This window comes from Mobula hypostoma, chromosome 29 (assembly GCF_963921235.1).
Source record: "Mobula hypostoma chromosome 29, sMobHyp1.1, whole genome shotgun sequence".
NCBI classification, from domain to species: Eukaryota; Metazoa; Chordata; class Chondrichthyes; order Myliobatiformes; family Myliobatidae; genus Mobula; species Mobula hypostoma.
This window is the reverse complement of record NC_086125.1, coordinates 16,119,709-16,131,948: the sequence shown is the minus strand read 5'-3', so window position 1 is coordinate 16,131,948 and position 12,240 is coordinate 16,119,709. Positions and strand designations below refer to the sequence as shown.

The following is a 12,240-nucleotide window of genomic DNA, read 5'->3' as shown; positions in this document are numbered from 1 at the left end:
ACAATGTTGTGCCGACCCTCAAACCCTGCCTCTCATATAACCCCCCACCTTAAATTCCTCTATATACCTATCTAGTAGTCTCTTAAACTTCACTAGTGTATCTGCCTCCACCACTGACTCAGGCAGTGCATTCCACGCACCAACTACTCTCTGAGTAAAAAAAACCTTCCTCTAATATCCCCCTTGAACTTCCCACCCCTTACCTTAAAGCCATGTCCTCTTGTATTGAGCAGTGGTGTCCTGGGAAGAGGTGCTGGCTACTCACTCTATCTATTCCCCTTAATATCTTGTACACCTCTATCATGTCTCCTCCTATCCTCCTTCTCTCCAAAGAGTAAAGCCCTAGCTCCCTTAATCTCTGATCATAATCCATACTCTCTAAACCAGGCAGCGTACCCTTTCCAATGCTTCCACATCCTTCCTATAGTGAGGCAACCAAAACTGGACACAGTACTCCAAGTGTGGCCTAACCAGAGTTTTACAGAGCTGCATCATGACCTCGTGACTCTTAAACTCTAACCCTCGACTTATGAAAGCTAACACCCTGTAAGCTTTCTTAACTACCCTATCTAGCTGTGAGGCAACTTTCAGGCATCTGTGGACATGTACCCCCAGATCCCTCTGCTCCTCCACACTATCAAGTATCCTGCCATTTACTTTGTACTCTGCCTTGGAGTTTGTCCTTCCAAAGTGTACCACCTCACACTTCTCCGGCTTGAACTCCATCTGCCACTTCTCAGCCCACTTCTGCGTCCTATCAATGTCTCTCTGCAATCTTTGACAATCCTCTACACTATCTACAACACCACCAATCTTTGTGTCGTCTGCAAACTTGCCAACCCACCCTTCTACCCCCACATCCAGGTCGTTAATAAAAATCACGAAAAGTAGAGGTCCCAGAACAGATCCTTGTGGGACACCACTAGCCACAACCCTCCAATCCGAATGTACTCCCTCCACCACGACCCTCTGCCTTCTGCAGGCAAGCCAATTCTGAATCCACCTGGCCAAACTTCCCTGGATCCCATGCCTTCTAACTTTCTGAATAAGCCTGCCATGTGGAACCTTGTCAAATGCCTTACTAAAATCCATGTAGATCACATCCACTGCACTACCCTCATCTATATGCCTGGTCACCTCCTCAAAGAACTCTATCAAGCTTGTCAGACATGATCTACCCTTCACAAAGCCATGCTGACTGTCCCTGATCAGACCATGATTCTCTAAACGTCCATAGATCCTATCTCTAAGAATCTTTTCCAGCAGCTTTCTCACCACAGACTCACTGGTCTATTAGTTACCCAGACTATCCCTACTACCTTTTTTGAACAAGGGGACAACATTCGCCTCCCTCCAGTCCTCCAGTACCATTCCCATGGACAACGAGGACATAAAGATCCTAGCCAGAGGCTCAGCAATCTTTTTCCTCGCCTCGTGGAGCAGCCTGGGGAATATTCCGTCAGGCCCCGGGGACTTAAACATCCTAATGTATTTTAGCAACTCCAACACCTCCTCTCCCTTAATATCAACATGCTCCAGAACATCAACCTCACTCTTATTGTCCTCACCGTCATCAAGTTCCCTCTCATTGGTGAATACAGAAGAGAAGTATTCATTGAGGACCTTGCTCACTTCCACAGCCTCCAGGCACATCTTCCCACCTTTATCTCTAATTGGTCCTACCTTCACTCCTGTCATCCTTTTGTTCTTCACATAATTGAAGAATGCCTTGGGGATTTCCTTTACCCTACTCGCCAAGGCCTTCTCATGCCCCCTTCTTGCTCTTCTCAGCCCCTTCTTAAGCTCCTTCCTTGCTTCCCTATATTCCTCAATAGACCCACCTGATCCTTGCTTCCTAAACCTCATGTATGCTGCCTTCTTCCACCTGACTAAATTTTCCACCTCACTTGTCACCCATGGTTCCTTCACCCTACCATTCTTTATCTTCCTCACCGGGACAAATTTATCCCTAATATCCTGCAAGAGATCCCTAAACATCGACCACATGTCCGTAGTACATTTCCCTGCAAAAACATCATCCCAATTCACACCCGCAAGTTCTAGCCTTATAGCCTCATAATTTGCCTTCCCCAATTAAAAATTTTCCTGTCCTCTCTGATTCTATCCTTTTCCATGATAATGCTAAAGGCCAGGGAGCGGTGGTCACTGTCCCCCAAATGCTCACCCACTGAGAGATCTGTGACCTGACCCGGTTCGTTACCTAGTACTAGATCTAGTATGGCATTCCTCCTAGCTGGCCTGTCCACATACTGTGACAGGAATCCGTCCTGGACACACTTAACAAACCTTTCTGGCAAAGGTATACTTATTAAGTGGGAAGCCTTCAAAAATGAAGTTTTGAGAGTACCAAGATTGTATGTTTCTGTCAGAATAAAAGGTAAAGATAACAAGTGTGGGGAACCTTGGTTTTCAAGAGATATTGCGGGTCTAGTTAGGAAAACAAAAAGAGATACATAGCAGGTATAGGCAGGTAGGAACAAATGTGGTACTTATGGAGTATACAAAATGCATGAGAACACTCCTGAAAGAAATCAGGAGGACTAAAGGAAGGCCTGAAGTGACCCCAGCGGACAAAGTGAAGGAGATTCCACAGATATGTTAAGAGCAAAAGGATTACAAGGGATAACATTTGTCCTCTGAAAGATAAGAATGGTTATCTATGCATGGAGCCAAAAGAGATGGGGGGTGTGGGAGATCTTAAATGGATATTTTTCATCAGTATTTACTTGGGAGATGGACACAGAGTCCATAGAAGTGAGGCAAAGCAGTAATGAGGTCATGGACCCTATACGTATTACAGAGGAGGTGCTGTCTGCTGTCTTGAGGCAAATTAGGCTGGATAAATCCCCAGGGCCTGACAAAGTGTTCCCCTTCACTCTGTGGAAGGCAAGTGCAGAAATTGCTGGGGCCCCAGCAGAAATACTTAAATCATCCTTAGCCACGGGTAAGTACCAGAGGTTTACAGGAGAGCTCATCTTGTTCTGCTCTTTAAGGTGCTAAGAATAACCTAGGCTGGAGAGCCTGATGTCAGTAGTGGGAAAATTACTGGAAAGTATTATAAGTGACCGGATATATCAGTATTTGAATAGACACAGACTGATTAAGTATAGTCAGCAAGGCTTCACATGTGGTAGGTCATGTCTAACCAATCTTATAGAGCTTATCGGGGAAGTTACCAGGAAAGTTGATGAAAGAAAGGCAGTTGATTTTGTGTACATGGACTTTAGCAAGGCCCTTGACAAGGTCTCGCACAGGAGGCTGGTCAGGAAGATTCAGTTGCTTGGCATTCAAGAAGAGGTAGCAAATTGCATTAGATATTGGCCTGGTGGGAGAAATCAGAGTGTGGTAGCAGATGATTGCCTCTCTGCTTGGAGGTCTGTGACTCATCGAGTGCCATAGGGATCAGTGCTAGGTCAGTTGTTGTTTGTCATTTAAAACAATGATCTGGATGATAATGTGGTTAACTGGATCAGTAAATCTGCAGATGACACCAAGATTGGAGGTGTCATAAGACTGTGAGAAAGACCATCAAAGCTACCATAATTCATTTAAGGCCTTCATAGATCAAAGTATTGAGTGCAGGCGTTGGAATGTTATGTTGAAGTTGTATCAGATGATGGTGAGGGGGAAGGAGAGATGGGGAGGAGAAGAGTGGGGAAGAGGGGGGGAAGGGGGAGGGGGAGGAGGGAGAGGGGAAGGAGGGGAGGAGGGGGAGGAGAGGGGGAAGGGGAGGGAAGGGGGGAGGGGGGAGAGGGGGAGGGGGGAAGGGGGAAGGGCAAGGGGAGGGGGAGGGGAGAGAGGGGGAGGGGGGAAGGGGAGGGGGAGGGGGAGGGGGGAAGGGGGAGGGGGCGGGAGAGCGGGGGGCGGGAGAGAGCGGGAGTACGGGAGGAGGGGAATAGCCCAGGCCAGGTCAATGACTCCTCACAGATTAACGACCTGAAACATTTATTGATGGATGCTGCCTGGTCTGTTGAGTGTTACCTACATCTCCTGCTGTGGTTTGAGATTTCTAGCAGCTGCAGCAGTGAGCTATTGGAGACAGGATGAGTGAAGTAGTTTGGGGTAAAGATTCAATGGTACCTCATCCCAAGACCAATAATCTCCATCCATGGTTTGAAGGCCATTGTGTGGACCAACTGGAAATAGTGCTCCACTGGTGCCTACACCCGTTCATAGCTCCAGATGCGTACTGCCTTGTCTGGTTACTCTCCATGTCCTGGGACTGATCACTCACCTGACTGTCTGGTCTTCTGTGTACTGCTCCCCTGCTGACCGCAACTCCACGACACTCCAGTGGCTGTCACTGGGTGCGAAGGTGCACGGGATTTCGGAGGCGAGGATTCAGCTGGACATCTTATTGTTCGTGGCTCCAGTGTCCTCTCGGTGCTGCTCGGCACCCCCAAACAGCTGGGCTTCCTCGCACCATCGCCAGGGCCGGTCTCGGCCTCGTTCGGCTGGGGTATCTCCACGTACCACACCGCCTTGCTGCTCCCAGGTTTGCGTGGCGCTGGTATCACGTACTCGTCCTCTGGAATGGGATTGTACCAGATCGCCCCTTCCCCCACTCTGTCCCTCCTCGCTTCACTCTGCCTTGTGGTGTGGGTGCCCTGCTCTGGGCTGGAGCTCCGCGCCAGGCTGGATACACACGCGGCACGGGTAGTACAGTCCGTTCCACTGTCCGCACCACAGGGAGGTGCAGGAGTGCCGGGACCCCTGGATGAACCATGGGTGCAGTCCCTGTTACTCTGTTCTTCACCAATCGCACACATCGCCTGGTTGTTCTCTCCATTCGTGGCAATTGCTGCCGTGTCCGGGACCTCAGAATCTGAAGGGGGCAAAACAACGTTTATCAAGGGCCTGCTCAAAGAGTTGGAGAATTTCACTGAAAGGACAGACAAGGATTCACCCATCAGGTTAGTCCCTTAACTTTTCATGCTGTCCCATCACACATGCCCAGGGCTGGAATCTGAGTGAAGCTCCTTCAACACCACATCATAACACACTTCCATGGTACTGGTTAGACTCTGAGTGAAGCTCTCTGTCCCATCACACAGCTTTAGGGTTGGACACTGAGTGAAGCTCCCTCTATGCCTTCCCATCACACACCCCTAGGATTGGACACCTAGTGAAACTCCTTCCACATACTCCCAAGGATAGACATCGAGTGAAATTCTCTCAATGCTATTCACTCACAAACTCCCAAGGTGTGGGAGAGATACTGAGTAAAGTTCCCTCTGCGCTGACCCATCACACATTCCCAAGGCACGGGTCAGACAGTAAGTGCTCCCTCTATAGCATACCATCACACACTCCCAGGGTTAGACTGAATGAGGCACCCACTACACTGCCCTGTCACACAATCAAAAGGTTAGAAATTGAGAGAGGCCTCCCTCTACACCGTCCATCATACACTCCCAGGGCAGGGAGAGTACAGAGCTGCCAAAGTTGCTGAGTCAGTATTACTATCCAAGGAAGCATCTTATTACTCTCAGCAATATGGAAGTTCAGAAGGTCTTTTCCCAAAGTCACTTACAGCAGGTGCTGCACTAACTTTTGAAACTACAAACTGCGCCTTCAGTAACAAATCTCACTATTACCCAGGTCAGAACTTCCTTGATTCAGGGTCCACTGTGGAGGTCTGTGGACACCCTACACTATTGTCATAGTCATAGTCATACTTTACTGATCCCGGGGGAAATTGGTTTTCGTTACAGTTGCACCATAAATAATTAAATAGAAATAAAACCATAAATAATTAAATAGTATTATGTAAATTATGCCAGGAAATAAGTCCAGGACCAGCCTATTGGCTCAGGGTGTCTGACCCTCCAAGGGAGGAATTGTAAAGTTTGATGGCCACAGGCAGGAATGACTTCCTATGACGCTCTGTGTTGCATCTCAGTGGAATGAGTCTCTGGCTGAATGTACTCCTGTGCCCAACCAGTCCGTTATGTAGTGGATGGGAGACATTGTCCAAGATGGCATGCAACTTGGACAGCATCCTCTTTTCAGACACCACCATCAGAGAGCCTCTCCATTTTCAAACAACACGCCCTCCTCTCTGTATGTGTCTGTTTGTCTGTCTCTCTCTCCCAACACACACACACACACACACACACACACACACACACACACACACACACACCACTGACTCTGCCTCTTTCTTCTCACTCACCCTATCTCTGGCCTTATCTCGCCTACCCTCACACCCCCTCCTTCTCTGGACACGTCAGCTCCTGCTCCCAGCCTGCCACTAGTTCTCGGTTCCATTACGGTCTACGGGAATCTCCATGGGCTGGTGAGCCTAGGAGTGAAGGATGCTAGTCTAGACCACCACTGCAGGGGACTACTGTTGCAGCTACAGTTCCTCAGTGGCTGCAGAGAACCCAGGTCTCAGCCCTCTAACTCATGTCTGTGCAGTTGGAGTTCAAAGGAAGGCAGCAACTTAAATGACAGGAGAGGCTCTGGGTGGACCAGTGTGGAACTTGCAACCTTCCCAGTGCAAAGAGTCCCAGCAGTGATCCCATTCAGTCATCTACCAGAAACGAGGCCATTTGATCCATCCAACATACTTGGCATCAGTACAGCAGTCCAGTCAGTCCCATTGCCCCACTCGATCTTTATTTCCCTGAGATGCTGATCTAATTTCCTAATCAAATATCTCTGATTCAACCATTCTTGAAGACAGTGGATTGGCCACTCTTCATGTGCAAAAATCCTTTCTCATATTCCTCGAAATTTCCATTTTGTTCCTTCTCCTGCTTGTAGCATAGGCTAAAGGGAACTAATTTTCTCTGGTCACCTTTCCTCAACCTGTTATAATCTCATTTATATCCATCAGATCTCTTCTCAACCTCCTTTGCTTCAAGGAGAATGACCTAGTTAATTTTGTGACGAAATATGCTCCTGCGGTATTAGGAACCCGACAACACAGCAGCCAAGGAACGGAAGACCTTTGCTTCTGGAGCAAGCAGGTCCATAGCTGATTATTCCAAAACAGTTACAACACCAGCATCCACCCAACAATGTGGAAAATTGTTTAGATGGACCTGAATGACAGAAGGCAGGAGAAATCCATCCTGACTAATCCCTTCTCATACTCATCAAAAAAGTGAGGAAAGGTGTGGTCAACAGTTCTGAAGGGCACATTAACTGGAGACGTACTCTCTGAGGCCCAGATTAAACTTTGCCAGGACCACTTGGTAAACGAGAACACCTTCATCCAAAGAGCTGAAGTCCGGATGTGAGGGTGACTGCCCTCGATTGAGTGTGTCATTGTGTAGCCCTGGCAAAACTAGTCTACGGGCAAAGGGAAAACACTCCAGTTAGTGTGGTTGCTGAGGATCTTGATTCAAGTGACTCATCTCCTGACAGCCTAACACTATAGCAGAGTGTGGCAGAATCTTTTCCATACGCAGCACCAACAGTTTCAACATTACCCGGGACAATCATCCTCTATATCAAAGTTCTTGGGCAAGAGGAAAGTATATGGTTAATGACAGAACTCTTAGGAGTACTGCTGTATAGATGGCTCTCGGGACATGAGTTCACAGTTCCCTAGGAGTGGTTACACAAGGAGATAGGGCGGTACTTGCCTTCACCATTGGGGGTTTGAGTATAAAAGTTAGGAAGATACATTTTTTCTTTGAAATATTGCATGTAGTTCTGGTTGCCACACTACAGGAAGAATGTGGAGGCTTTGGAGAGGGTGCAGAAGAGATTAGCTGGGACACTACTTATTTATTTAAAGAGACAGTGCAGAACAGGTCCTTCTGACCCAACGAGATGCACCACCCAGCAACTCACCTATTTAACACTAGCCTAATCACAGGACAATTTACATTGGCCAATCAACCCGCTATCCAGTTCGTCTTTGGACTGTGGGAGCACACAAGGGATTAACTACAGGAGACTGGACGAACTTGGATCGTTTTCTCTGGCGTGTTGCAGGTTGAGAGGCGACCTGATAGAAATACTGCAAGTAAAATTATCAGAGGCAGCGATCGTGTCGTGCTGAGGGTGAAAGTGTCAAGTTCTAGAAGGGGTAGCTTTAGGGTGAGAAGGGGACAGTGTAAAGAAGATCTATGAAGTAAGTTGTACACAGAGAGTGGTTTGGGAGACGGTGAAAGGAAGAACAGCAATAAAGGTTGGGAGGCAATTAGACAAAATACTGACTGCCTACTTCCCGCTGACTCCCACCAACACTTTGTTGCTCAAGATACAAGAACAGGCAGGGTACAGAGGGAAATGGATCTTGTCCAGGCTCATGGGGTTAGTTTAGATTGGCGTCGTGGTCAACACAAACAGGGGCTATTCCTGTGCTGTACTGTTCTCTGTTCTGTCGCTACACCCGTGTAAGTGCTGTCCCATTCCTCCTAACATGCAGGAAAGCAAATAAACATGCGACTGAAAAATGTGGTTTTAAACAGATTCTCCAAATACCAACTGCTGCAAGAGCCACATTGGAGATATGGTATGTCGGAGGGGTCTCGGTGCCACTAGCTCGACAGAGAGAAATGAAGGAAGTGTGTAAGGGTCGTGTGCGGGGGAAGGTGAAGGGAGAGAAAAGGGAATGGGTCATGTCCTACAGACTGAGTGCAACAGCCTGCCAAGTGTGCAGGAGAAAGCACAGCGTGAGTGTGAGTGAGAGAGCTTGCTACGAATGAGTGTGTAAGAGCATTACACACCAGTGAGAGCATGCATACAAGCATGTGAGTGTGAGTGGACAAGAGTTGACGTGCGAGGGATGTGGGCGGCTACTGGAGCACAAAGAGGTGGCACGAACTCAGCCCCTGTGCGCTCCTGCGCATTCTCACCTGCACTCTCCTGCAGAGCATGACCTGGGACTGTCGGAGCTACGCCAACTGGGCAGACTGCTTCACACGGCTTGAACTCACATACCTCGCGGGAGAGGGTAAGGAAAAGATCGACTTACGAAGCAGCAGCCTGCCAAGTTTTTAATCAAATCAGTCTGGGAGCAGGATAAACACAGTTTTGTATCCATTAGCAACACTGCCTCAGAAACATCACTGCTTAGACCGGCTGGCATTCTCAGAGGGGTGGGCCGATTTCACGGGCTGCAGCAGGGTTAGGAGGAAGACAAGGCACAGTGAGACTATGTGGCAGTTTTTCATACCAACACCAACAGGCCAAGCGACAGTGCTGGAAATGTTTGGGAGGAGCCTGGGAAGGGGGCTGGAAGCCAGAGGTTGCTGAACCTTTGGAATTACCCGTTGCCGAGAACATTCCAGAGAGATGGATAGAAGTGTAACTCTGGACAGATTTCAAAGGTTCAAAGTACATTTATTCTCAAACTATGTATCCAGTGTACTGCCCCAGATTCATCCTCTATTAGGGAGCCACAGAACAAAGAGACACCATGGGACTCTTTAAAACATCAAAACACCCAATGTGAAAGAAAAACATATTGTTCAAACAGTGCAAAATGAGCAATTACAGACAGAATATTAAATATCAAACCACAGGATCCCCAAGAATGGTCCAGGAGTGACAGGCTCCCAGTCTGTTCAGTTTAGCGCTGTGTCGATGACAGCAGGCCTCAGCCTCAGACCCAGTTCCACATCAAAGCGCCTAGTTCAAATTGCACAAATAGGGTAACCAGAAACACGTAGAACACGATAAGCAAGTCTGCGGGCCGCATTCAGCATTGAGGACATTAAGCAGCAAACCGCAGTGTCCCGGAAAGAGTCCCACAGACACAAGCCACACCTCCGCGGTGACCGAACCCAAGACTCCTGCATCTTCCTCCAGAAGCAGTGAGAGGGCGACTAGTCAAACGCGGGCAGACGGTGCACACCACCCACTCGCCTTCTGCTCTCGTCCCTGTTGATTTCAGTCTTGCTCGGCGTTTTAATCAGCGAGGAGTAAGGAAGTCAATCATGGGTTCGTGTTCCGCCATTAGGAGACGACGGCCACACACCCTGTTCAGATTCCCCAGAAGGTAGCAAAGCCGCCGGATTGCTCAGTTGGCCCGAAAATACATCATCAAAATTGAAAGCACGGGCTGCAATCAACTGCAGTTCGGAAGAAGAAACATTTTTGAAAGAAGTAGTAGTTTCGTGATCTGGCAGCAGGATCTCGCCGTCGGTCACTGGAGTGAAGGGACCTGGAGTTTCGTACAGTAAGGTGCTGCTGAGGTAGAAGGCTGGCCAAGATCTTACTGAATGGCGGAGCAGGCATGAGAGGTTGGACAGTCCGCTCAACTCTGATAAGGAGATGTGGAGAAGGAGGAGGGAGTAAATCTACACAGTGCTGGTTAAGATCAGAGTGGTGATCTGCTCTAGGCACGACCGGTACAGAGGGCAGCCCCAGCACAGAACCCACCCACATGCTCTACCCCTCTGGACAGGTTAGTGTCCCAATCATCTCCTCAATCACAGCGGCAGAGGCCATTTGGCCCATCATTGAAAAATAAAATCACAGTTGATCACCCCGCCTCTGTTCCACCTCAACTCCCCCCACCCCCGCGTCACCTTCTGCATCATGAAGTTTGTCCGTCTCCTTTTGACAAGCTCTGGGCACCCGCCCATCCTGTTCACCTACTGATTGGAAGCTCCCCAGCCCAGGGGCCATGCTCGGTACCCGTGACCACCCACCTTGGATTTCCGGCCTGCCTAGCCCATCAGTTCTGAGACATATAGTTACCATTCACAGCGCTGAGACGCCCTCAGTGTCCCACTCCCTCTCCCCACCCACCAAGCCGGGTCAGTGCTCAGACAGTAGTGGATTTGGGAGGGGAATGTGTGTACATTCTAAAGTGTCTTTGGGTTGTGACTGGTGACCCGAGTTCGTTCTTTTTGCCAGCCTCCCTGCTGGACTGCATCCTGCGTGTTGGGTGGGATGTGTGTTGGGTGGGACGTACAGTGGGTAGTACCACAGAATCAGAGACACACAGTACAGAAACTTGTCCTTTGGCCCATCGTATCCTTTCTGACCCCATATCCATCTCTGCTAATCCCACCTTCTCCATAGTTTTCTTGGTGTTTATCTAAGCACCACACACAAAATGCTGGAGGAACTCTGCAGACCTGGCAGCATCTATGGAAAATATACTGCCTGGCCTGCTGAGTTCCTCCAGCATTTTGTGTGTGTTGGTCGGATTTCCAGTATCTGCAGATTTTCTCTTGTTAAGTGTTTATCTAAATACTGTACCTTTGTCTCTGCCTCCATCACCCACTGTATTCCACACTCCAACTGCCCTCTGGGTGATAAAAGGTCTTCCTGAACTAACAGCCCCTTGTTTAAACGCTGCTGCCTCACATCCCTGGAGACCCTGGTTCGACGCTCCGGTGCAGTCTGTGTGGAGTTTGCACGACCTTCCAGCAACCGAGTTTTCTCCCACATCACAAAGATGAACAGGTTAGTGGGGTGTGTGGGGTGAGGGTAGCACCTCTGCTGGAGGGGGTTTGACGTATCCATTGCGGGGGAGCTCCCTCATTTTTCGTCCCCGCTCAGCTCTCACCCGTGGCTCCTAGTAACCGCGACAGCGGCCACACGCCAGTACACTGCTCTGACAGCTGGCCTAAACCAGGCCTCACATCGAGGAACATGCCTGCCCACAGCACGCGAAGTGAGCACCGACGGACTGGGCCGATGAGATCCACGGTGAGATCCAACGGCCAGGCAGGCTGTACTGCAACGCTCTGTGGAGAATGGCAAGCGCGTTAAGGCACAGAAGGCATCATGGTCATCCACTGCAACCAAGGAGAACCCCAGTCTGTGACGCTTGTTCGTACCACTGGACTCAGTCTTCTGAGAGTGGAACCGCCCCAGAGCAACGGCTTCCCCCTTGAAGATCCCTCCCACCCAGTTTCTATCATTGTCGGTCACGCAGACAACCACCCCACAGGTATTAGTCATTGCAAATGACCCTAGTGCTCACTCTTCCTTCAGTTAGTCCTGACGAAGGGTCTCGGCCTGAAACGTCGACTGCGCCTCTTCCTATAGATGCTGCTTGGCCTGCTGCGTTCACCAGCAACTTTGATGTGTGTTGCTTCAATTTCCAGCATCTGCAGAATTCCTGTTGTTTGCTAGTGTGCAGGTGAGTGGTAATGACAATAGGTGGGAGCTGTCGGACATGGCGTGAGAGCGAATAACTTGCAGGCACCCAGGGAAATAAGGAGAGGTAAGAAATGGGATTAAGGGGGTTGTTTCCCCGGAGCTGACCTGTACCCGATGGGCTGAATGGCCTCCATTGTC

The 12,240-nt window shown here is 49.3% G+C and overlaps 1 protein-coding gene across 2 annotated transcripts in view; it reads right to left on the bottom strand.

Annotated features, from left to right (window-relative positions):
- The window catches only part of LOC134339361 (rho GTPase-activating protein SYDE2-like), a 75,164-nt gene that overhangs the window by 37,540 nt on the left and 25,384 nt on the right, over window positions 1-12,240 (bottom strand). Inside the window, exons 1-2 of one of the 2 annotated variants that reach the window (XM_063035794.1) lie at window positions 8,838-9,187; window positions 4,256-4,846 (exon numbers count right to left, since the gene is read on the bottom strand). In XM_063035794.1, the coding sequence (XP_062891864.1) occupies window positions 4,256-4,790 (535 nt within the window). In that variant the 5' untranslated portion in view covers window positions 4,791-4,846; window positions 8,838-9,187. Of the gene's footprint in view, window positions 1-4,255; window positions 4,847-8,837; window positions 9,188-12,240 lie in introns of those variants that run through there. The other variant, XM_063035793.1, reaches the window with a different exon arrangement.